Source organism: Schistocerca nitens, chromosome 8 (assembly GCF_023898315.1).
Source record: "Schistocerca nitens isolate TAMUIC-IGC-003100 chromosome 8, iqSchNite1.1, whole genome shotgun sequence".
NCBI classification, from domain to species: Eukaryota; Metazoa; Arthropoda; class Insecta; order Orthoptera; family Acrididae; genus Schistocerca; species Schistocerca nitens.
Window position 1 is genome coordinate 626,635,447 of NC_064621.1, and position 23,031 is coordinate 626,658,477.

Below are 23,031 nucleotides of genomic sequence, written 5' to 3' on the forward strand. Positions count from 1 at the left end.
CCATGTTGGCTGTGGCAAGTTGCACACCAGAAACCGTGGTCAGTGAATGTTTGGTGTGGGATTCTGGAGGACAGAACTATAGGCCCCTGTTTCATCGAATGAAATCTTCATGATAGGAAGTACACCACATACCTGCAAGAAACATTACGTCTGTTACTGGAAGAAATACATTTAGGAACAAGGGACAGAATTTGGTATCAACACGATGTGTGTCCCGCACATTTTTCGCTGATGGCTAGAAATGAGTTGCAGAGGCAATTTCCAAATTGGACGCGGAGATGTGTCGTGACCGGCTCATTCGCCAGACTTTGACGCCTCTGGTTTATTTCTTGTGGAGATTCGTAAAATACACTGTTTATAAAGACGTTCCAACTAAATTTGAAGATACGCGAGAGAGAACTGTGAGAGCGTGTGCTTCGATAAGTGCTGATGTGATAAGGAATACCACTCAATCCATGATAAGAAGATTGCAGCACTGCATTGATACCATCACTTCGAACACCTTCTGTAAATGGACGTTTGTGACCTTCGTTGACCTTCAAAGACCTTACTGTTACACATCATTGGATTCGTCTCGATAGCCGCTACCAGAAAATAAGTACCAAACTACAGCATCCCATTTAAAAAAACAAAGTTGACCTTCATATCTCTGACGCGAGTCCACCTAGCAACAAAAAACCAACGTCATATCACAGCTCCCATTGTACCATGCAACTTTTTTGTTCCACAAACTTTTCAGCTCCTATCGTACTTTCGGAGTTATTCTTGGTGGCAATAGTTAGTAATAACTATTATACAGGGTGAGTCACTATCAGGTTGACATATTTCGCAAAAGGAACCGAAAATTTTCTGTTCCCCGTGAATAAGAGATCGGCTGCAGTTGCTTTACTGTATGTTTCCTTGGCAATGCTTGTAAAACTACGGATTGAGCGGGCTATGGTTGTTACTCCTCACATTCCCAGTTTATCCGCTGAACGTGTGTAATCATCTAATTTCGCCCTGTAACAACTCCTTTTTCTTCCATTATGTCAAAAAAAGCTGGGCAGTGATTTTCACCACTTCAGGAAGCTGTTGAATCCTTGAATAATGATGTTTTATGAGCAGCAGAATCCGCGTGGATGAAAGTATTTCCAGAACTGGTTCTAATGCCTGTACGTGTGTGTAAGTGTGAAAATCTAGCGTTCCGGAAAGCTATAGTTTGTAGCAACAATGTTCTTCTTTCACTGTTTTTGTACACGTAAAACTTTTAAGGGTGGCCCTGGTAGAGCCTCTGCGTCAGAATCTGAATGGCTGTACGAACTGGAGAACAGGGCGTTTCCATACTGGAAGGGGGCAGACGGTACCGACACGGGACAGAGACGGCACGGCAGGCTGGAGGGCAGCTGTGGCGGCAGAGCGCTATCGCCAACTCGCTCGTCGGTTTGCGTTCATTAGCAGACGCTTCATTAGCGCATTCACGGCGATCCCCTCACAGAAGGTTGGCGTGCGGCCGTGTCTTGTCGCGTCCTATTCGCAGCAATAGGCTTACATCTGAGCCGCGTCGCTTTGAGCGCCGTGTCGCCGCCAATTACGGGCAAGCAGCAGTCGGCGTTCCCGTCCCTCGGTCAGGGCCCTGACTCAACACTCCAGAGGTCGCCGCCGCCGTTAGGGGAGGGACCTTTCCATGCCGGGAACACTCAGTCGTGGTGTCTCTGCGTGCCACATTCGCCTGTAGTGAAATTAAAAGATAAACTGCTGAAAAAAGTTGTTCGTGGACGTGTATGAGCTTAGACTGAAGCGAGGGAAGGAATGAGAGAAGCCGCCTTATTAAACTTTAAAAGAAATCGGTGTGTAATGAAAACCAAAAGAGAACCGAAGTGAAAGAAAATGCGCTCTTTTCAAATTAAAATCTGCAGCTGTGTAGCACTGAATACACTAAAGCTCCATTCTGTGGTTTGTGACGAGCTTGCCACTCTGCCCACACAAGATGGTCGAGGCACTGATTCCGAACACTCCCCCCCCCCCCCCCCCCAGCGTGTGAGGAACGTTCCTGTGATGATGCAACAGAAGTTTCAATAGTCCCATGCACGCCCACACCAGTCCATGCCAGTAGATACGCCATTCCTGCATCCAGGAGGAACGCCATTAATCAATGCCGCCAAGTAAACCTAAGAAATCGCAGGATTCACGGGCGGTGTGCCGCGCGCTCTTGAATTATCGTCTCGAGAGACGACCTCACCGTCGAAACATTGACTGTAGGACTGGATAACACGTAGAAGTGTCCTAGTATTACATTCCACTCACACTACCCTCGCTAGTGGTCCGACATACATGCTAGTGGCGTCCCACATACGAACGATGTTTGGCTCGCTTTAGGAGAAACGAACAGGATTTGTGGCGCCGGTTTGTGATCACAGGATGAAACTTGGGTGCACTACTACAACCCAGAGACAAAACAACCATCAAAGCAGTGGAAACATGCTGATTCTCCGCCACCAAAGAAATCAAAGACAATTCCTTCCGCGGGTAAGGTCGTGGCATGGCATGTTCTAGGGTGCGAAGCGGATTCTGTTTGTAGCTTGTTTCCCCACTGAGCAAACAATTACTGGAGAATACTATCCTAACCTCCTGGACATATTGCAACAGAAGATACGCGAAAAAAGGTCAGGTTTAGCAAGGAAGAAACTAATCTTCCATCAGGACAACGTGAGCCCGCACACATGTGCCGTCGCCATGGCAAAATTACACGAACTCAGGTATAAACTGTTGCCACACCCGCCTTATTCACCTGATATTGCTCCGTCAGACTTCCATCTCATCCCAAAACTGAAAATTTTTCTTGGTGGTCGAAGATTCACTTCAAACGAAGAACTGATAGTCGCAGTTGGCAACTATTTTGCAGGCCTGGAGGAAACTCATTTTCGGGATGGGATCACGGCACTGGAACATCGCTGGACCAAGTGTATTAATCTACGACGAGACTATATTTAAAAATAAAATAAGTTTCAATGATGTAACTACTTTTTTCTATTCCGTTTCGAGAACTTTTCAAACCACCCTCGTACGTACATAATAACGCCCCAAAGAGTGACTGACACTCCGCTTCGGAGTAGAGATGGGGGATCCGCTCCTGAACTAATTCATAGAGTTGAATCTTTCAAAGGAGTGAACAATCAGTGATTCAGAAAAAAAGAACGGTAGCTCCAAACGTTTCCCACAGCAGAGAGATAGAGAGATAGAGAGAGAGAGAGAGAGAGAGAGAGAGAGAGACGGAGTATATCAGCGGGGCCTCTGCTGGTCAGAGCACACTTCACGCCACACAACACATCCAGCGCCGGCCTCTGCCCTGCTTCTGCCTTAGCTGCCTGCATTGTGCAGTGCCCCATTGGATTTTGTGTTTCACATACGCCGGGCAGTCTCTGTGCTTCCTCTGCCGCGTGCAGTGTCTGGCGCACCTTAACTTAGCATCGCACTCCGTCGGCGATCGTTTCAGTCGCACGTCCTGCCCTCTGGGCAGTTGATGCGAGCAACGGGACAGAGAGCCTCCTAGCGGAGAACATAAGAACTACTTGCAACGACCTGCTCGCAAGAGAACGGACGATTTGTCTCGGAGCGGGTGAGTGGTGTCCGTTCACCGCTCCCCCCACCCTCGGAACTCGCCCGCTCAACGCTCACCCCACCGTTCTCGACTCTAGCCAGAGCGTTGAGCAAAGCAACTCAGGTGTCACTCTGGTCTCTGCGGTCTTAGCTCGCGCAGTAATACAGCTCGCGGCTCGACCTGCTTGACTCAGCGCGTCTGCATCGGAGTTCGTCTCTACTGGATATTGTTCTTCGTAGTAATACCGTTATGTATATTACATAATTACGTTATGTATACATCACTTGTTTCTATTTTATTTTTATTTGTTTAAACTGATCAGATTAGGTTCCTGATGGCTCCTCTTACTATAGGATTTTTTATTATGGTCACTCGAATTTACACTTTAATTACGAGCGAACCGATAAACGTATAGCAAAAGTGATACACCAATATTTTCCTTGTTTTATTCTGCGGAAGGCTATATGCAGCACTTTGGTCTTACAGTCAAATTTATATATTTTTTTCATATTGTAGTACGGATTTTGCGATTTTAGGCGTCTTTGGAAGGAAATGTTCACTTTAAAAATATATGGCTTGCGATGTATTTGTACGAGGTTAATGAAATTTTAATACATTATAGCCAAATATATTGTTAATGTAAATCTCAAGTTACAACATTTTCCGATCACCAAAAAAACCACGATAGTGCAAAATAAATAATAATAAAAAACTTTGTCATATCGTGGAAATTTCAATAAACAATACAAAATTCTTACTCATTATCTGCGTTACTTCAAAATAGGATCAAATAAGATCAAAATACAAGTATAGTACTGGAATAAACCAAGTTTAAAGGGCAATGTGCCTTCCATTTATTTTCTGTTGTGAATGAGTGGTGAGTCATGAAAAGGAGCTAGTTCATTTCAGGGAGTGAACAGTTCTGATCCGATCTCTGAAAAGAACAGTTTTGCCCATCTCTACTTCGGAGCCCGTGGTACTGCACGCCTAGCTCCTGCAGTGCTACCTTGCCGCACCACACACTCTTCCATAACGAGCATCAGGCGTCAGACCAATCGTGTACTAGTAATTTTTGAGAACATGTCTCTTTGGAGTACAGCGGTTTATTTATTATTTAAAGCTGAATGTAAACATTCACAATCGCAATAAACTAGTTTTTTATATATACAGATACCGTTCACAGTGACCATCTACCATCATGGTGTGGGTCTGAAGGAGGTCTAAAACAGACCGAAACCGGTAACCGTATATATATAAAAACCGTTTATTGCGGTTGTGACTGTTTGTATTCAGTTTTAAATCGTGTACTCGTCAAAGAAGACAACGCGAAGCTACTGATCCGGGTTCCATTCGAGGAGTTACGTTCTTTGTGCACCACGGTGCTGGTGGATAAGTAGAGCAACGCCGAGATGAGGGGGGGCACTGAGGCGAAGCTCCTGGGACGAGGTGTGTACGATCGAGTATACTGCTCCTCAACACACGATACGCGGTGGTTGTAACATACCATGCCCGCGCCTTTGAGGAGAGGTGTAGGGGCGTGTTTCAGAGAAACAGGTATCAGTTTTGTTTTATAAATGGTGGCTAAGTTTCATTTCTATTTGAGTCTGTTCCGATATGCGACCGCGGTGACGTAAACTCTGCAGTTGGCGGTTCAAGACCGAGGCTGGCGACCGTTAGCAGGACTGTGTCACAATAACTGTGAAGTGCCGACAAATGTCTGCCGACTATACTTTCGCTTGCAACAGGCCTCACAGCCGTGATATACTTCTTAGTTCTTCCAAGTTTCCTGCAAGGGCTCCCACTCCCGTTTTATTTTTATTTTGTGTACGAAGTCCTTTCGGCTATGTAGTCATTCTCCAGCACTGCCCACGTATCAGAAGGAAACATAATTACAATACAAATTACAAAGCAACCATTGATTCCAGTCACTGTAATAAAATCAGACTAAATACAGAACAAAGAGAGCACTTATTACAATATTTAACCAGTTGACCTACATATTTTCTGGGTTACAGTCTCACAATTTCATCGGAAGTCCGTAATTGACTTTTTTTTCGCCCACACCGACATGGTGATCATCTCGAAAGATCTACTGTGACTTTGTTAGTTAGTAATAGGGGACTTCACGGGATCTTGGGTCGTGACGTTATCCGTGCGTCTCGGTGGTATTCTCCACTAAAACGGCCGCATCGAGGAGATGGATAGTGGACGGGAAGCGAACAAAGGGTAGCTGTTCTAAGAGCAGAGAAAAAAGTGCCGGCGCAAGGGCCAAAGGAAAAAACCTCTGTGACAGTCTGGTCGGGCAGTGAGAACAGTAGCGGTTTCTTGCTATCTGCGACAAATCATGAAAGACTGACCTGTTACACAATACGGCTAAATACACTGATCAGCCGGAACATTTCGACCACCTACCCTATGGCCGGTACGTCCACCGCTGGAATGGATAACAGTGTCGATGCCGTCGTGCCGTGGAAGCAGTGCGGCCTCGGTAGTTTGCTGGAGGTAGCTGACACCACATCTGTGCGCACAAGTCACCTACTTCCCGCAATTTCCAGGGAGGGGGGCGATGAGCTCTGACTCCACATTCAATCATATCCCAGGTGTGCTCGATCGGATTCAGATTCGGCGAGGTGGGGGGCAAAAACATTAATTGAAACTCGCCACTGTGCCCCTCGAAGCACACCATAACATTCCTGGCCTTCTGACATGGCGCATTATCTTGTTGAAATATGCCACTCCCGTCGGGAAACATGATCGTCATGAAGGAGTGTACGTGATCTGCATCTAGTGTGTGTTATTCCTTGGCCGTCATGGATGCCCACGTGAATGTTCCCCAGAGCATAATGGAGCCCCTGCCAGCTTGTCTCCGTCCCACAGTACAGGCATCAAGGAGCAGTTGCCCTGGAAGAAGACGTATTCGCGCCCTCCCTTCGGCATGGTGAAGAAGGTATTGGGATTTATCAGCCGCGCGGGATTAGCCGAGCGGTCTCAGGCGGCGCAGTCATGGACTGTGCGGCTGGTCCCGACGGAGGTTCGAGCCCTCCCTCGGGCATGGGTGTGTGTGTGTGTGTGTGTTTGTCCTTAGGATAATTTAGGTTAAGTAGTGTGTAAGCATAGGGATTGATGACCTTAGCAGTTAAGTCCCATAAGATTTCACACACATTTGAACTTTTTTTTTTTTTTTGGGGGGGGGGGATTTTTCACACCATGCAACGCTCTGCCACTGCGCCAATGTTCAGTGCATATGATTCCAGTCGCAGCTGCCGATGTCGTGGTGTTAACATTGGCACATGCATGGGTCGTCCGCTGCGGATGCCCATTGTTAGGAGTGTTGGGTGCACTGTGTGTTCAGACACACTTGTACTCTGCCCAGCATTAAAGTCTGATGAAGTCGTGCTGTTTCCGAAATGCTCGTGACGAGCATTGGGGCCGTCACCGACTACCCTCGATCAGACTCACATAGATGGTGTGCAGCCTTCTCTGTTCTACACACGGACAGTACGCTGTATGATAGTACATGCACATTCACAGTACGTGTGTCTGACAAGCACTCATTCCTCGCTAGGTGACGCTGCTATCACCTGCAAGGGTTTATATCGATAGCAGGTGGTGGTCATAATGTTCTGCCTGATCAGTGTACGAACACCACGCCAAACTAGAAAATAGGCACGAGTGGAAGAACTCATGAATAAAATGATTTACTGCCTTACTGGCCTTGTGAGCTGTAGCCACGGTATTCGGTTCAGTACGAACACTGGAACACCGCCGAGTCATATTCTAGTTTGAGGGACCACTGGACTGTATGCAACGACACCTCGTGGCAAACAAGTGGAAGGACAACACGTATGGACAGGTATGGTCTATGTTAGGTAAGACATCAACTTGAATGCTGAAGGGAAGGGAAAGCAATAAATTATTATTGTCCCTTTCTTCTGTACAATTATGAGGATTGTAACTAATACTACCTAAGTATTTCATTATATTGTTCCGAACTGTGTATAACAACTGTTACAAAAATGGTATTGTTAGAACAACTTACATTTCGATACTATCAGTTACCATCTTTGTAGTCAGAATGAATTGAAAAAAATACTTCCTTCCTTCCCTCCCTTCCTAAGATTCACGTTAATATCGACCACACAGACGACAGACAGAGCGTACCTGTCCACACAGGCTCATCTTGACTTGCTTGCCACGCCGTGTCGCTGCACACAATTCAGTGATCCCTCAAATAACAGTGAATGGCTTTGCTGTCTGCTCTTGTTTGCGCCGTAACGACCATCACAGCTACAGCTCTGAAGCCTGGTAATGTGGCCGACCGTTTTATTATACGACGTTTTCAACTACTGCCTAGTTACTACCTTCACCTATACTTACTGTGTTTGTTTTTTTTACCTTATGGTGTATCAAGTCAGTCAAGGGCTGCCTGTCGAATTACAGGACTCGAGACATATTTAGTTAACTGGTTAAACATTGTAACCAGTGCTTCTTTATTCTGTTTCCAGTCTGATTTTATTCTAGTGACTATAACCAATTGCTGCTTTCTAATTCATATGCTAATCATGTTTTCTTCCGATAGTGTATGCAGGAAAGAGGCGGCGGAGGAGGAGGGAAGATTAGTGTTTAACGTCCCGTCGACAACGAGGGCATTAGAGACGCAGCACAAGCTCGGATTACGGAAGGACGGGGAAGGAAGTCGGCCGTGCCCTTTCAAAGGAGCCACCCCGGCATCTGCCTGAAGCGATTTAGGGAAACCACAGAAAAGCTAAAACATGATAGCCGGACGCGCGTTTGAACCGTCGTCCTCCCGAATGCGAGTCCAGTGCGCTAACCACTGTGCCACCTCGGTCGGCGATATGTATGCAGTGCTTGAGAATGGCTACACAGCCGAAACGCCCTAGTGCAGAAGGTAAAAATAAAATGGGAAGGAAACACAGTCAATGTACCAAACTTAATTCTTTCAAGATAAACAATTTCCTGGTTAATAAATGGAGCACTACGTGGTGTAATTTGTCTCGCTAAGCGTGTGCGGATCCTGGCCGTGGGTGCTAGTCTAACTTCGCTAAACGCCATGGCATGAACTCTTTGAGTGTCCGTTCAACTAGCTGGGCGAACGCCGCTACACTGGTTAGGCGCCACGTGGGAATGCGTCGTTACGCAGCGCAGCACACACAAAGAGGCGACACAGCCGACGGCGTGGTCTCGCAGCAGCGGAAAGGCTCCAGTGGGGGACGGCGCCCGGGAGGCGGCTGTCGATCCATAGCGGGGGCGGCGGGGGCGGCCGCCGCGCGCCTCTCCCCTGGCGCCACCTCTGCTGCAGTAGAGTAGCCGCTGTCGCCCCACAGTGTCCAGAACTGCCCTCACACCATTCTAGGCTTTATTCAGTTACTAGCCGACAGACCCGGCATTCCCCAGGTGTTCAATTTGCCATTTTGCTATTAGAAACGAAAACAAGAAGTTAACTTCGTTTGTACAGCAATACTGATAAAATTTCCTTTCCATGTACCGGTACTCGTGGAAGCACCTTTGAAATTATGAAACAGTCATACAAAGAAATATGCAAGTAGTGTAAGTACAGTATCAAAATTAAAGAACACAGTACACAAAATACAAGTTCTCCATAATGTTTATTTCTGTACACGGTGCGCAGTTTTTCCGTGTGTCTACAACGCCATTCTGTAGACGTCTCTATGGCAACGCCTCTTCACAGCTCTACAAACGGCTACCGTTTTGCCTACAGCCGTTTGCGTTTCGCAGTTGACAGCTGTCGAAAGCGCTTCCAGGTGTCGTCGATTTCCGACGGTTGACTCGACCGTGGCCGTGGCTTAGTAGTATAGATGCATGTACTAAAGCTTCATGCATCATGCGGCCTTTTCTCACGAGTCTCTGTGTTTATGACGTCATCTCTCTTGAGCTCTGTGTCGTGTAATTATATATTTGTGCAGATACATTCCGCGGCGTATCTGGATACTGTCTGCGGAATATGTTGCTCACAAAGTTGGTACAAAAGAAGTAATTCAAATTATACGTCATACACAATGCGACAATTGATTGGTCACCTCATTGCTTATTACGTTGTATCTCCCGAACTGTTTCAGGTAGAGTGACACAATTTTGTACGCGTATTCAGCCACATATGTGGATGTTGTCTGCAATATTACAAATATAATTGGTAGGACAGAAAATAAATTTACGTGATGTAAGATGCGGGAGTTTTTCACGCATCTCGCAGTTTATAACGTCACATCTCCTGAACTGCCCCCCACAACCACTGCTGCCTGACAGCAACGGTATGTGTACCACGTGTGGTTGAAATCGATCAAGTGGTTTAGGAGATGAACGAACACACATACATACATTTATTTCGCGCGCGCGCGCGTGTGTTCTCACCATAAGTTAGTGTGTAAGTCTAGGGACAGATAACCTCAGCAGTTTGGTCCCTTAGTAATTCACACATATTTTTAACACTAACATAGTAATGTTATCGGGTATGCACTATGGCGCAACGAATCGTCATATGGGACAAAGCGTTGTGTGCAAAGTAGTTAATTACATAAAGAATCACTACCGTCACTTACAGTGTATTGTATTAGTGAAGGAATGTTTCAAATGGCTCTGAGCACTATGGGACTTAACATCTGAAGTCATCAGTCCCCTACAACTTAGAACTACTTAAACCTAACTAACCTAAGGACATCACACACATCCATGCCCGAGGCAGGATTAGAACCTGCGACCGTAACGCTCGGGCGGTTCCAGACTGAAGCGCCTAGAACCGCTCGGCCACACTGGCCGGCAATGAAGGAATGGGATGAACAGAAACAATACAGTGAATAGAAACGGAACTTACAAAAGAGGTTTTATGCTGTGGTGTGAGAAGAAAATAGGTAGTATCATTCATTCATTCATAGAGTTGTTTGTCTAGGTTGCTTGTCAACCAATGTAACAGGGAAATTATGAATTTCAGAATTGGCGACACTGTCAGGTGGTGTTTTGTTCACTCCATGATAGACATGTGGTGCTGAATTTGCTTACTTCGAACATTATTTGTAAGTGCCAATCTAAATTGCCGTGCTTTAATTTAAGTACAGGGAAGAAAATTTGCAATGCCGTTACATCAAGTAAAAGTTCAGTTTTTATGTATAATTTAGTCTGACTTGGTTTTCGGCTAACTGACAATGTAGGGTTATGTTTTCGGAATTTGTGGGTGGACAGAAACAGCAATCGTCACCGTTTCTTTAGGAGAAGACCAAGAATTTGACAGAAATGAAGCATAACCGGGCACTGTTCTCAGCCCAGGAGATTGTTCTACCGTTCCCGGGGTAGACCGGAGTGGCATCGAGTGGTCCCTCTGTCCGTGACTCTTGCTGGAGAGAACATACTTCTGTCGACGCTCACGACAGTAGCACAAACTTTACTGAACATGCTTACTTGCTCTCCTCGTGTCGACCAGCATCTTTTCTTCTGTAGGGTGGTATCTAACGGTAAGCTTCCGAGTCTTTTGGGAAATTCTGTCATTCAAGGTGAATGTATTTAATTGCTGCCATGTCTCTTTATTGGGTTTTTAGTCTTTTAGGAACTATCCTTTCACTGTTATGATTAACTGTATTTCAGACGATTGCATACTGTTTCCTCAAGGGCTCGTCTTCTAACGATGAGGACGCTCACACAGCTGTTCTCGAATTGTGGCGCGACAACTGATCTACGTTAAAGGAATTTTATGTATCTGTGTCGGTCTTAAATTTAGAGCAGCATTAAACAAATGTTACTTGGCCTGTCCTAAAAACGTGTAACTTACTTTTTGAACCCCGTCGTATCTCACACGACAAAAAGGGTCTTTACGTGTTAAGAAACGGCGTGATATCGATAAAATAACTCACGAAAAGGCGTATCGTAAAATACTGAACAAATAACCCAGATATCGAAGTAAACGCATGACGACAAAACGAAGGCACATCACATAACAAAATTAAGATACTATGGGATATACTAAAGGAGGAGACTGGTAGAGCCAAAGACGAGTACGTGCAGGGATCAGTAAGTGAAATTGATACATTGCAAGATGTGTGCCGTGATGCAAAACTTTTTAACAGGCATTCCTGAAAATGGGGTTGTCATGCTCAGTAAGTCTCATGAAATAGATCAGACAAGCATTTACAAATAACTTCAGCAATATGAATATGGTCCTCACTACATAAGGAGAATTACTGTGCACACCAAAATGGCAAAAATGCTAGTGGCTATGACAAAATGTCAACAAAGTTGATTAAAGAGTGTGCTGAGTTGATTAACAGTTGTGTAACTACACATTTATTCCTAAAACACGCTCCCGATTGGATGAGATATAAATCAAAAACTACAAACAAATAAAACATACCAAATTTCCGACAATTTCATTTTTGCAAATATTCTCGAAAATTTCAGAAAAAGTAATATACAAACGGCTTCTGAGTACAAATAATGCATTCTCGAAGTCACTGTTCGCATCTCTACAGGATACCAACACTGGGAAGACTATTGACACATACAGTATTAGTGTACTTGAAACAATTACAAGCTACTGGTATATTCTACGATCTATCAAAAGAGTTCGATTACGGAAAGTGGTTCAAATCGTATCTCTGTAACTCTTAGCAAAATTTCTCAATAGTTGAGTCAGTCACCCAACTGGATGCTCCACCAAGTTCATTCCACGAGTCTTTACTTTTTCTTGTCTCCATTAATGACCTTTAGTCAGTAATACTACCAGCTGACAGACCTGTTTTGTTTGCACAGGTTCCACTTGATGTACGTCACAGTAGTTATGCAGAAATAAAGAGGCTTGCGCAGTACAGAATGGCATGGAAAGCTGCACCAAAACGGTCATCCGAATGGAAACAATGGGTTTAATCGGTATGCATGCGACAGCATTCGTACCTATGATCTTTCAAAATACGGCGCATAAAAACGGAATTTTCTGATGCTCATAATTCGGGTTCTATTCCTGACAAACAGTAGGGTCAAATGTTGTGGATAGCCCTTGTGTTAGGGACCATTTGTGTACCAAACATAACGACTGTCAAAGCGTCAGTACCCTACCGAACAGGGTAAAAATGTGAATATTACAGCTTTCCTACAACTTAGCCATATGGAGCAAATCGGTTGATTCGTTTTGCATTTGATGTGGTTTAAGGCGGGCTTGATGGGACCTATAGAGGCACCGTTAGTTCATGAATGGCTCCCCGGCAAATACCAAAAAAGCGTTTTTTTTTTACTATATTTTTGCCGTCACCGGCGGGCCAAAACGTAGCCGAGGATTCCAAGATGGATGTACACAGCAAGTCGCTGTAATTTTTGCCATGTGTTCCTAAGATTCCCATCTCTAACAATCTTGAAAATTTTCTTCATATCTTTATCAGTTTCGGAAATACAGAGGTGCCGAGTTACCCTAACTATACACGTAAAGTAAGCGCGTAAAATCCGGTGTGAAGCGAAAACGCAGTTTATAAAGTGAAGTAGCACGGAAAAAATATGCTGTAAAGAGTTTCCGTTATCATCTCTGAATCCTATGTTGTAGTACTGAAGCACATGCGAAAGTTTTTAGCCGGTGAAATCCGATCTGAGGGGTAGAATTAGTTTCGCGTCACTTCAATTTCACGTAAGTAAATTATCTAAATTTTACTGACCAACACATTTCGTTTCATATGAGGTACGTCCCGTGATGGAGCGGGGAAAAGGAGGGAACCAGCGGAAAAATGCTCCTGTAGGAGCCAAAAAATGCGAATATGTTCTTGTTTATTTAAACTATTGACTGAGAGGTAAGGTACCAGCTGCCTCACTCTACCTTCCTCAGTACCTTTACATAATTTTACAGGAATTTTGGAATGCGAACATATTCGTGCTTTTTATGCTGAGAGAAGAAGAAGACAATGGCAAAGAGAGTATTACTGAACGAGCGAACGAGACAATGACTGTGTGTGGCGGGGGAGGGGGTCGAGAGAGGGGCGAGAGAGGGGGGAGAGAGGGGGGAGAGAGGGGGAGAAAGGGGGAGAGAGGGAACAGTAGCAATGGAATACAGTTGACAACGGCAAAATAATACTAGGAAAAGAGTGAGGGAGATAGTGCCAGGGGGGAGGAAGAAAGAGAAAGTGGAAGTATGTGAGAGCTAGTGATACTGAGAGAGACAGTCTGTGACAATGACAAAGAGGAGGGGAGAGAGGGAGGGGAGGGGGGAGGGAAGAGAAGAGGCAGCGACATTAGGAAGGAAGGAATGAAATAGCAGCAGTCAGAGATAGAACAAGGCGACAGCGGCAGTGAGAGGAGACTGCAGTAGCAGGACAGACCAAAGGAGACTGTGGCTGTGAGACACAAGACAGCGACAGAAAGACACAAAGTGGTAATCACAGTGAGTTGGGCTGAGAGAGTGAGTGAGAAAGGACAACTGGGAGTGGATGGGTGTGACCGACTTACAGCGATGGACTAGTGAGTCTGAGTCAGTCAGAGGAGTTTGTGGGAGTTTGCGGTAAATTGAATGTTAAAGCAAGGGTGAAAATGTTCGCTCTCCAAAAGTTTTGGGACAGTTTTTAAAAGATGCTGTTACCCCACATCTCATTCACAGTGTTTTACATTTTCTGTGCTCAGACAGCTGGTTTATGCAGCATCTGATGAAAGTCGCACAGCACAGAACCGCAACGCTCGCGTCCCTCAAGTGGACAAGGAAGCACGTGCGCCCGCTCCGGCGACCTGCACGCTTACGTCGCCGCTTCGCCTCGTTAACGAGTCACCGACTGCTCGCCACCCACGTCACTGGCTGTTGCTTCACCTGCAGCGCCTGGCTCACCGCAGACATGGGTGCAACACTGAATGCTTGCTGCCTGAAGACCACAGCCAACACCTGAAAACTGATGCACACACGAATCGCTAAAATACAATAAACTGCACGAAAAAAAACCGAAGTATGTAACGGCAGCAATATTTGAAGGGTGAGCTACTGAAAAGCGTCCTCCGAGTGGCTGGGTGAACGCTAAACTCTTAGGGCGCTTTACGACACACAAAGAGGACAAGTGTGTTCCAGCTGGCAGTGGATCGAAAGGGCGAGGTTTATGTTCTCTTCCCCGCCAGGGCATCTGGATTTGAGCTTTTAGCGGTTCCTATGAATGAATTCAGTCGAATGGTGCTAAGATTCTTACAAAAAGATGGCGACCTATATTTGTCCAATTGAGACAGTTTTTACGTTGTATCTCATGAACTCAATATCGACTTAAATAAGCTGAGAACAATGTTAGATAGAGCGCGCGGTGTGACTAAATAAAAAAAAAAAAGACTTTAGTACTGTGCCGCCCCAACCTTGTAAACAAATAGGTTACGAATTTCACCCCCTAAATTGTACAGAATATTGGGTGTTACCTACATTCGTTTCAAAGTTCATCTGTCTTTTCGACGTGATCCACCAATAACTGGCAGATACTAGTAATTAATATCATTAAAATTTTATTTAACAGCTCTTTCTCAACCTATACTTGATTTGATGTTTACCGCAATGGTTGTATTGATCCCTTCGTCTCACATTACAATTTTCACCATCCCTGCCTCCCGCCCGTTACCAAATCTACAATTCCTTGATGTCTCTAGAAGTGCCCTATCAACTGCTCCCTTCTTATAATGATCTTCTGCCACAATGTTTTTTTCTCCCCAATTCGGTTGAGTACGCCCGTCATCAGTTATTCTGCATGCTTCTGCGGCACCCCTTTTCAAAAGTATCTAGTCTCCTCCTTTCTGATCTGCTTATCGTCCACGTTTTGCTTCCATATAAGGCTTTACTCCAAAAAAAAACACTTTCCAATTAGACTTTCAAACCCTTCTATTTACATTAAAAAGAAAAACACTTCCTAACGTTCTGCAAAATATAACTATTTGGTCACGAACCGTCTCTCGTGTTCTCAGGCGATCTTCATGTGCAAACTGAAATTCGCAAACACAGGTAGACATGATGTGTGACTTACATAGATATTTTTTGTACAGAAGATACAAAAATCACTGAGTGTTTACATAGGAAATTATTAGAATTACATAAACTGAAAAACAGAGGTAAAGAAAGTTTTTATGTGGACATACATATACCAAAAGAAGAGAAATAAAATAAATTTACGATCTGAATCTAATATTTCTAACAAAACCTAATTTAACAAGGGAAAAGGTGGAAACTGAGCCTGATCATTTAATATCTTCTGTGTCATGTGTTTCTTGATTTCCATTATTTCCAGTAGGATCATCTTTCTGCAAACCCCCTTTTTTTTAAAAAAAAAGGGGGGTTTAAATTCTACATGATATGAATGGTTTTCTGCTACAAGATGATCAGCAAAGGTGGAATTTTCCTTCATTAATCGCGATGTTCTCTCATATTCACGTATCGTAACTGCCACAGCACCACCTGACTGACCGGTATATACTTTTTCACATTGCTTGCCAGTGATTTTATATACCCCACTCTGTGTCAAGGGCTGCATTTCATCTTTATTATTGAATAAAAATTTCGATATGTTATTGGTATTGTAAAATGCAGGTCTGTAGTTGCGAGACTTTACTTTCTTGCAAGATTGTCTGAAATATTGCCAAGCTATGGAATTTACTTTACATGCTAGCAACTTTACCATTTTGATAGACGCTTTTCTTGCTACTGTAAGGAATGGTCTTGGTTTGCGTAATGCGTATGCCCAAAGTAACCCACGCTGTTGTGGCATGTCATACATTGGTCACACCATTAAGACAGTGGAGAACCAGTGTAGAGAACGAAAGTGCCACTCGTGCTTGCACCAGCCAAGCAAATCCGCTGTTGATGCCGATCATCCTATGGAGTGTAACAACACAGAGATTCTAGCATGTAGTTACAGGTATAGGGTTAGCGTTATTAAGCAACCAACTGATATTAAATTAGTAAGTGATTATGTACAGAAACGAATGTTTCCCTTTGAATTCTGCTTGCATTCATTCTGCCTCTTCCAATGCTATTGTTCACCCGCTGGTAATTAATCGTCAATGTCGACGAGTTCTGGCATCGCTTATATTTGGTTATGCGATGGCTCTACTCGATTACGGTGTGTGTGTGTGTGTGTGTGTGTGTGTGTGTGTGTGTTGTCTGCACATGTCGTAAAGTGGAACTGTATCGCCATCGAAAACAGTAACACTGTCCCTCCTCTCAGTCATCGTAAATGACGGATATTGAGGTAAGTGATCGCAGAATCGAAAAGCAATTACAACCACTTAATAGAAAAACAGCATCTGGATCAGACGAGATACCTATAACATTCTGCACAAACTATGCGGAAGAACGTGCTTCCCTTCTAACAGCCATGTATTGTTAGTCGCTGGAGCAACGAAGGCTACCTAGAGACTTGAAAACACCGCAGGTCATTCTTATTTTCACGAAGGACCGCAAGACAGGCGCACTTTTATTTCTCTATCGATGATGTCAATCTGTTGCAGAATTATGGAACACGTTCTGTGCTGACGTGATGGGACCTCGCTGGAAAATTCAAATTGTAAATTAATTTTATTGGTCATATTTTGGTATATTATGTCCACATTAAAACTTTCTTTACGCCTGTTTTCTAGTTGATGTAATTGTAAGCAACGCCAGATGAGTGTAAACATCTGCAGGAATACTTGCAGAGAATCAGTGGTCGGTGCGGAGACTGGCAGATGACCCTGAACGTAGGTGAATGCAACACACCAGGCATAAACAGGCCGTGAAACTCAGTACTGGCCAGTTACACTATTGGTGGCAAGTCGCTGGAAAACATCACTACCGTGAAATACCCAGGAGGTCGGAACAAAGTAAGGAGTAATGACTACATAAAACTAGCACTGGGAAAAGCAGACGTCAACGTGAAATTCATTGGGATCATTTTACGGAAATGTAATCCGTGTACGATAGAAGTTCCTCACAAAACACTTGTTCGATCTATTCTGCAACACTGTTTATCGGCCTGGGAGCTTTACCACACTTTATTAATAGAAGAGGTAAAGAAGATCGAATGAAGAGCGGCGCGTTTCGTAACAGGATCGTTTAGTTGGCGCGATAGCATTGTAGAGACGCTCAAGAAATTCCAGTAGGACACGCTAGAACAGAAGCATTGTGGATCATGCAGAGGTTTGCTGTTGACATTCCGAAGGAGTACACTGCGGAAAGAGTTTATAAACATTTTATTTCCTCCTGGATATGTCTCGCAAAATAATAATGACTAGTAAATCAGAGCTAATTCGGAGGTTTACGGACAATTATTCTTCCCAGGCGCCGTGCGCGAGTGGAACAGGGAATATTCCTATATTTCCGTAATTCATTTGACACGGTGCCCCACTGCAGGCTATTAACGAAGGCACCAGCATACGGAACAGGTACGCAGGTATGTCAGTAGTTCGAAGACCTGTGAAGTAACAGAGCCCTGTACGTTTTCCTCGACGGCGAGTGTTCATCAGGGACAAGCCTATAGTCAGGAGCGCCCCAGAGACGTGCGATACGACCGCTGTTGTTCTCCAAATACAAAAACGATTTGGTGGGCAGCAGTCTGCGGTTGTCTGCTGATGATGCTGTGGTGTACGGTAATTTGTCGTCGTTGAGTGACTGTAGGTGGATACAAGATGACTTAGACAAAATGTCTAGTTGGTGTGACGAATGGCAGCCAACTCTAAGTATAAACTAATACACATGAATAGGAAAAACAATCCCATAATGTTCGAATAGAGCATTAGTAGAGTGCTGCTGGGCACAATGACGTCGTTTAAATATCTGCGCGTAACGCTGGAAAGCAATAAGAAATGGGACAAGCGTGTGAGGATTGTGACAGGGAAGGTGAATGGTCGACTTCGGTTTATTGGGACAATGTCAGGAAAGTGTGGACCATCAGCAAAAGAAGTGGTAGGCTCGAATAACATGCAAGTATTACGAAGATGCCTCAGGAACTTAAATGGGAATCTCTGTAGGAAAAGCGACGTTCTTTTCGAGGATCACTACTGAGAAAATTTAGAGAACGAGTATCTGAAGCTGACAGGAAAACGATTCTACTGCTGCCGAAGTACATTTCGCGTAATGGCCACGAATATAAGACAAATTAGGGCTCAAGCGGAGGCATATTGACAGTCGTTTTTTTTCCATGGCTCTATTTGCGACGGGAACAGGAAAGGAAAGGACTAATAGTGGTAAAGGGTACCTTCCGCCACGCACCGTACTGTGGTTTGCGGACTGTGTATAAAGATGTTGATGGAGAAGGGGGAGTCATTTACAGGCACCAGAAGTATCCTTTGTCACACACTGTTAGATCGTTTATGGATTGTAGACGTGGATGGCTGATGGTCCTTGAAGCTAAGCCTATCCAGGTTTTCAATTTCCGTGAACACAGCTCTCTCGTTGGGTATTTGTGCCTTGAAAATGAGGGGATGTTCACGTATGAAGTACGAAAGTGGCAGTTGTCGAAGACGTCACCAGGCAACATTGATTTAAGTTGTTTGGATGTTGAAGCCGCCAGACGTCCTGCTGAGGGCTGAGAATGTGCTAGTGTAAGCACACCGGTCGGCAAAGATGCAGCGCGTAGATCGATAGTATACACTGGATCAAGATCACGAGAGAGGCCAGTGACACAGCGAGAAGCACGCCGCCAACGCCCTCTCGACAGCACGTATGTAGGTCGCCGCTGCCGCTGCCTCGGAGGGTCGCACTGACTCACTCTCCTAGTTTGGCGTCTGTCAGTCTACTTGCAGAGGAGGTACAGTTCGTCGCAGGTTATGACAGTACGTAGCGACCAGATTAGTGCCTATACCGGCACTACCGGCAGGACTAAAGTTTGTAATAGCAAGATTACAGATGCTGTTTGCAAGAGGACTATTACTGACGAGCTTGTACCACAAAACATGGACTCTATTCAAAATAAGTAAATGTTCATGTAAATAAAGAACAGTATTAAACGACGTGTGCATTTGTGTTGTAGAACGGGAATACCGGCCACCTGTAATGACATCCCCTCCCTTGCTTCCTTGCAGTACAGGACTCCGCAGTGGCGACGAGCCTACTACAAGACAGTACTTCTGTCTTAATGAGCAGTTGTAGCACCGACTTGGTTGTACACGTGGAATAGCTGTGTAGGCTGTGACTCGACCCGTCTTCTCGGCCTCCCGGTGAGGTGCGTGGGCGGGCGTGCCTGCGGAGCGCTTCCACGCCTCTGCTCTGCTCTGGGTTGGGCCGGGCCTGCGGTCTCGGCAGAAGAGGCGGCCACTCGAGCAGGTACGCTGATTACGGCCGCATCGGAAATCGAACGGCGGCGGCGGCTGGGCCGGCCGGCGGCACGGCAAGTCACGTCCCGTCCCAGCCAGGGCAGCCTCTCTCTCCCCCCCCCCCCCCCCCCCCCCTACGGATGCCTATCAGATTAGCCGCTGTTCCTTCCGCGCCGCTGCTGTCTTCGCGGCCGCGCGACGTCATCCCTCGCGGGGAACAAAGGCCCGCCGAGGCAATCTCGGCCATTAGGGCCCGCGTCCGCCCGATGCGGGATCGACCCGTTTCGAGGGCCAGTTCCTCGCCATCCTTCCCGGCCGGAAGTCACGGAGGGCACTGCAATTCCGTTCCGTCGCCAAGTGAACGTAAGAAAAGCGGAGCGCAGACTCACCTCCTGTCAGCTGCACCAGTGGTCAACTTCAATCACACTCTGCACACACAGAAATCTTACTGGCACGACTAACAGCTGCAAATTTGGTATGATTCCCGCAATATGTTTCCGTTTCCTTACAACAGGTAGCACGCACGGGATAAAATAGGCTGTATGTGTTTAGGAGGTAGGAGAAACCATCATTCTCAGGTAACTGTACGGAGCAGACGGCTTGAAAAGCTTGTGGTCTAACTTTTCGTCGCCAACGAGGCCATCGGAGACAGAGGACAATTTCGGAATCTGGAGAGACGGGGAACGAAAGAGACCGCATCATGCTCACCGCATCCATCACTGCATTAGCCTTAACCGATTTTGCGAAATCACGGAAAATCTAAATCTGCATACACCAATGTGGATGCGAACTGCTCCTGAATTCGAGTCCAGTGCGCCATCTCTCTCGGTGTATCGTACCCTCTTTCAAAAATTTCGTTGGTAGCATTCTTTTCTGTGGTAACTAAAGGCAATGGTAACAACTATTTATTTATTTATTTGTTTATTTCTTTAAGTTCTGTGAGCCTAAAATACCTGAAGGTACTTCGTCATGGAACGATTCAGCACGTACTTGAGAGATGATTAGAGAATCCACAAACAAAAAAAGTTAAAGTAAAACAAAAAATAAAAAATCTTAAGAGTGTGTTACAGACGTAAGTTCTCAACGACTGTCAGGAAGTCTTGTACAGAACAGAAGGCGAGTGATAAAGGAAACATTTCAACTTTAGGTACTCTGCTCAAGCGATGTCGTAAATAAAGCATCGGTCTCCAGATTTCATCACGAGCGCTGCGTCATCATACAATGATGTGATAGATAGTGGCTACTGGTATATTTCCATCCACACTCTGTCCTTTGGGTATCGCTCGAATTATCCACGATTCAATGGATGTTGTGTATGTTGCAGTCCAGTACTGGCCTGCATCACGCTGTCTGAAATCCTTGGTGCACCTCCGCTACTCAGAGCCACCACAATGGAGAGAGAGGAGTGCAACGTAGTGATTTTCAAGTACCCCAATGTACACGTAACTACCCTCACGTAGGTACGAAATGAGGGCTGTCCTGCCTTCAACTAACTAGTTTTAACTACTTTCCAAAGTCTACAGCCACCCACTACCCACATCCGAAACACATGCATAAATAGGGATATTCTTGGGATTTTTATTAGGTTAGCAAATAAGACAAGCAAATATTTTCGTAAAAATCTTTATTACTTTCTACATGTACGTTTACACACACATAACAGCTCTTTCCTTATTTTTGGTTGGTATGGTTTAAATATCATCCACCTTAATTTTTATCTTATAATTTAAATGTACACTGGACTCTTCTACTTCTTTCTCCAGCCAGTAATTTAACAGATACAAAAGAGGGTGTGTTCACGAATTCCAAAACATATCTAACTTTTTTCCCTGTAAAGTGTATCTTTTATGGCTTTCACTATTAGCTCTGTTCCTTCCAACAGTTCTTCTAGACGAGAGCATTCGATTATTTTAATGTTATAAAACACTCCACACGTTCCAAGGTGTACGCTACCGTCTCTTCTGCCGCACATTCTTGAGTAATTTCAATACAAAACTTAATGTTCACGACTTTTGCAAACAAATAGTCATTATGTGTTGTTATGCCGTCGTTTTTAAGCTCTGCAAACCGTTGTTCTGTTGTTAATGCACAACATACATACATCCTCTTAAAGGAGATCCAGGTGAGAATGGAGCTTCACAAACAGGTTTTTCGTCTGCCCTTCAATGTAGTGAACGTGCTCCAATCCATCCTTCCCGGCCAGAACTCCGTGGGAGGGAGGGAGACTGACCCTCGCGAGTCCCACCCCATGCCGCGCCGCACAGCCCCGCTACCACGCTGCTACACTATTCCTTCCAGCTATGGCGCTGTACAACCCCGCCCGAAACCGTGTCCGGCTACAGAGCCACACTCTACTGTGCGAATACTGCGCTATACAACCCCGTCGACCGTAACTGTGCTCAGGTACAGCATGTATTTACTGCGTGATATTGCGCTGTACAATACATCCCAACTAATGCGTTGGTTCTACCCCATACATAGAGGCGGTATTCGCGAGGGGGCAGCCTCCCTCCCATGGACACTTTGCACACAAAGTAGCCCAACAGCGCTAGGAGTTCACCACTGAATTGCAAGTACAACCGAACTTAGAATGTGCGATCGCAAGACCACGTGATCAGAAGATCCGCCATCTTGGATTCTTAGAGGATAAAAGGAGGCTTGACAGCTGCAACCGATCGATCTTCTGTTAACATGGATTCCTCCAAAGTGCTTAACACGCCTCAGCTGTGAGTAAGGAGGACGAGAGCAGGAGAACATGGACAATCTTTTTTCTGACGTTGGCAACATAAATTACACCGTAAATGGTACGCTACTTAGCAAAAATAATTTAAATGGGCTTACTCCTATACAGAACTGTTTTACGATAAGATTTAAAAAAAACTAAACTCCTACCGAACGTGTTTCCGATACCGGAGCCATTACTTCTCAACCAAGTAGCTCCTCAGTTTGCCTTACAAGGGCTGAGTGCACCCCGCTCGCCAACAGCGCTCGGCAGACCGGATGGTCACCCATCCAAGTGCCAACCCAGCCCGACAGCGCTTAACTTCGGTGATCCGGCGGGAACCGGTGTTACCACTGCGGCGAGGCCGTTGGCCTTACGATAAGATTAAGGTGGTTAAAATCTGCCATGAAGTGGGCTGTCAGGACCATTTAGAGAACGGATGATCTGTAATGTTAAAGAAAGAGATGTGTGGCTGATTTCCAAGTAGTAA

At 45.2% G+C, this 23,031-nt stretch overlaps 1 protein-coding gene and 1 pseudogene across 1 annotated transcript in view; one reads left to right on the top strand and one right to left on the bottom strand.

The window, feature by feature from the left end:
- The first annotated feature begins 8,722 nt into the window (after window positions 1–8,722).
- LOC126199705 (uncharacterized) overlaps window positions 8,723–23,031 on the top strand; it is a 177,693-nt gene continuing 163,384 nt past the window's right edge. The window contains exon 1 of the mRNA XM_049936632.1: window positions 8,723–8,896. Coding sequence (XP_049792589.1) covers window positions 8,723–8,896 — 174 coding nt within the window. The remainder of the gene's footprint in view (window positions 8,897–23,031) is intronic.
- LOC126199948 (5S ribosomal RNA) lies at window positions 22,796–22,913 on the bottom strand (annotated as a pseudogene).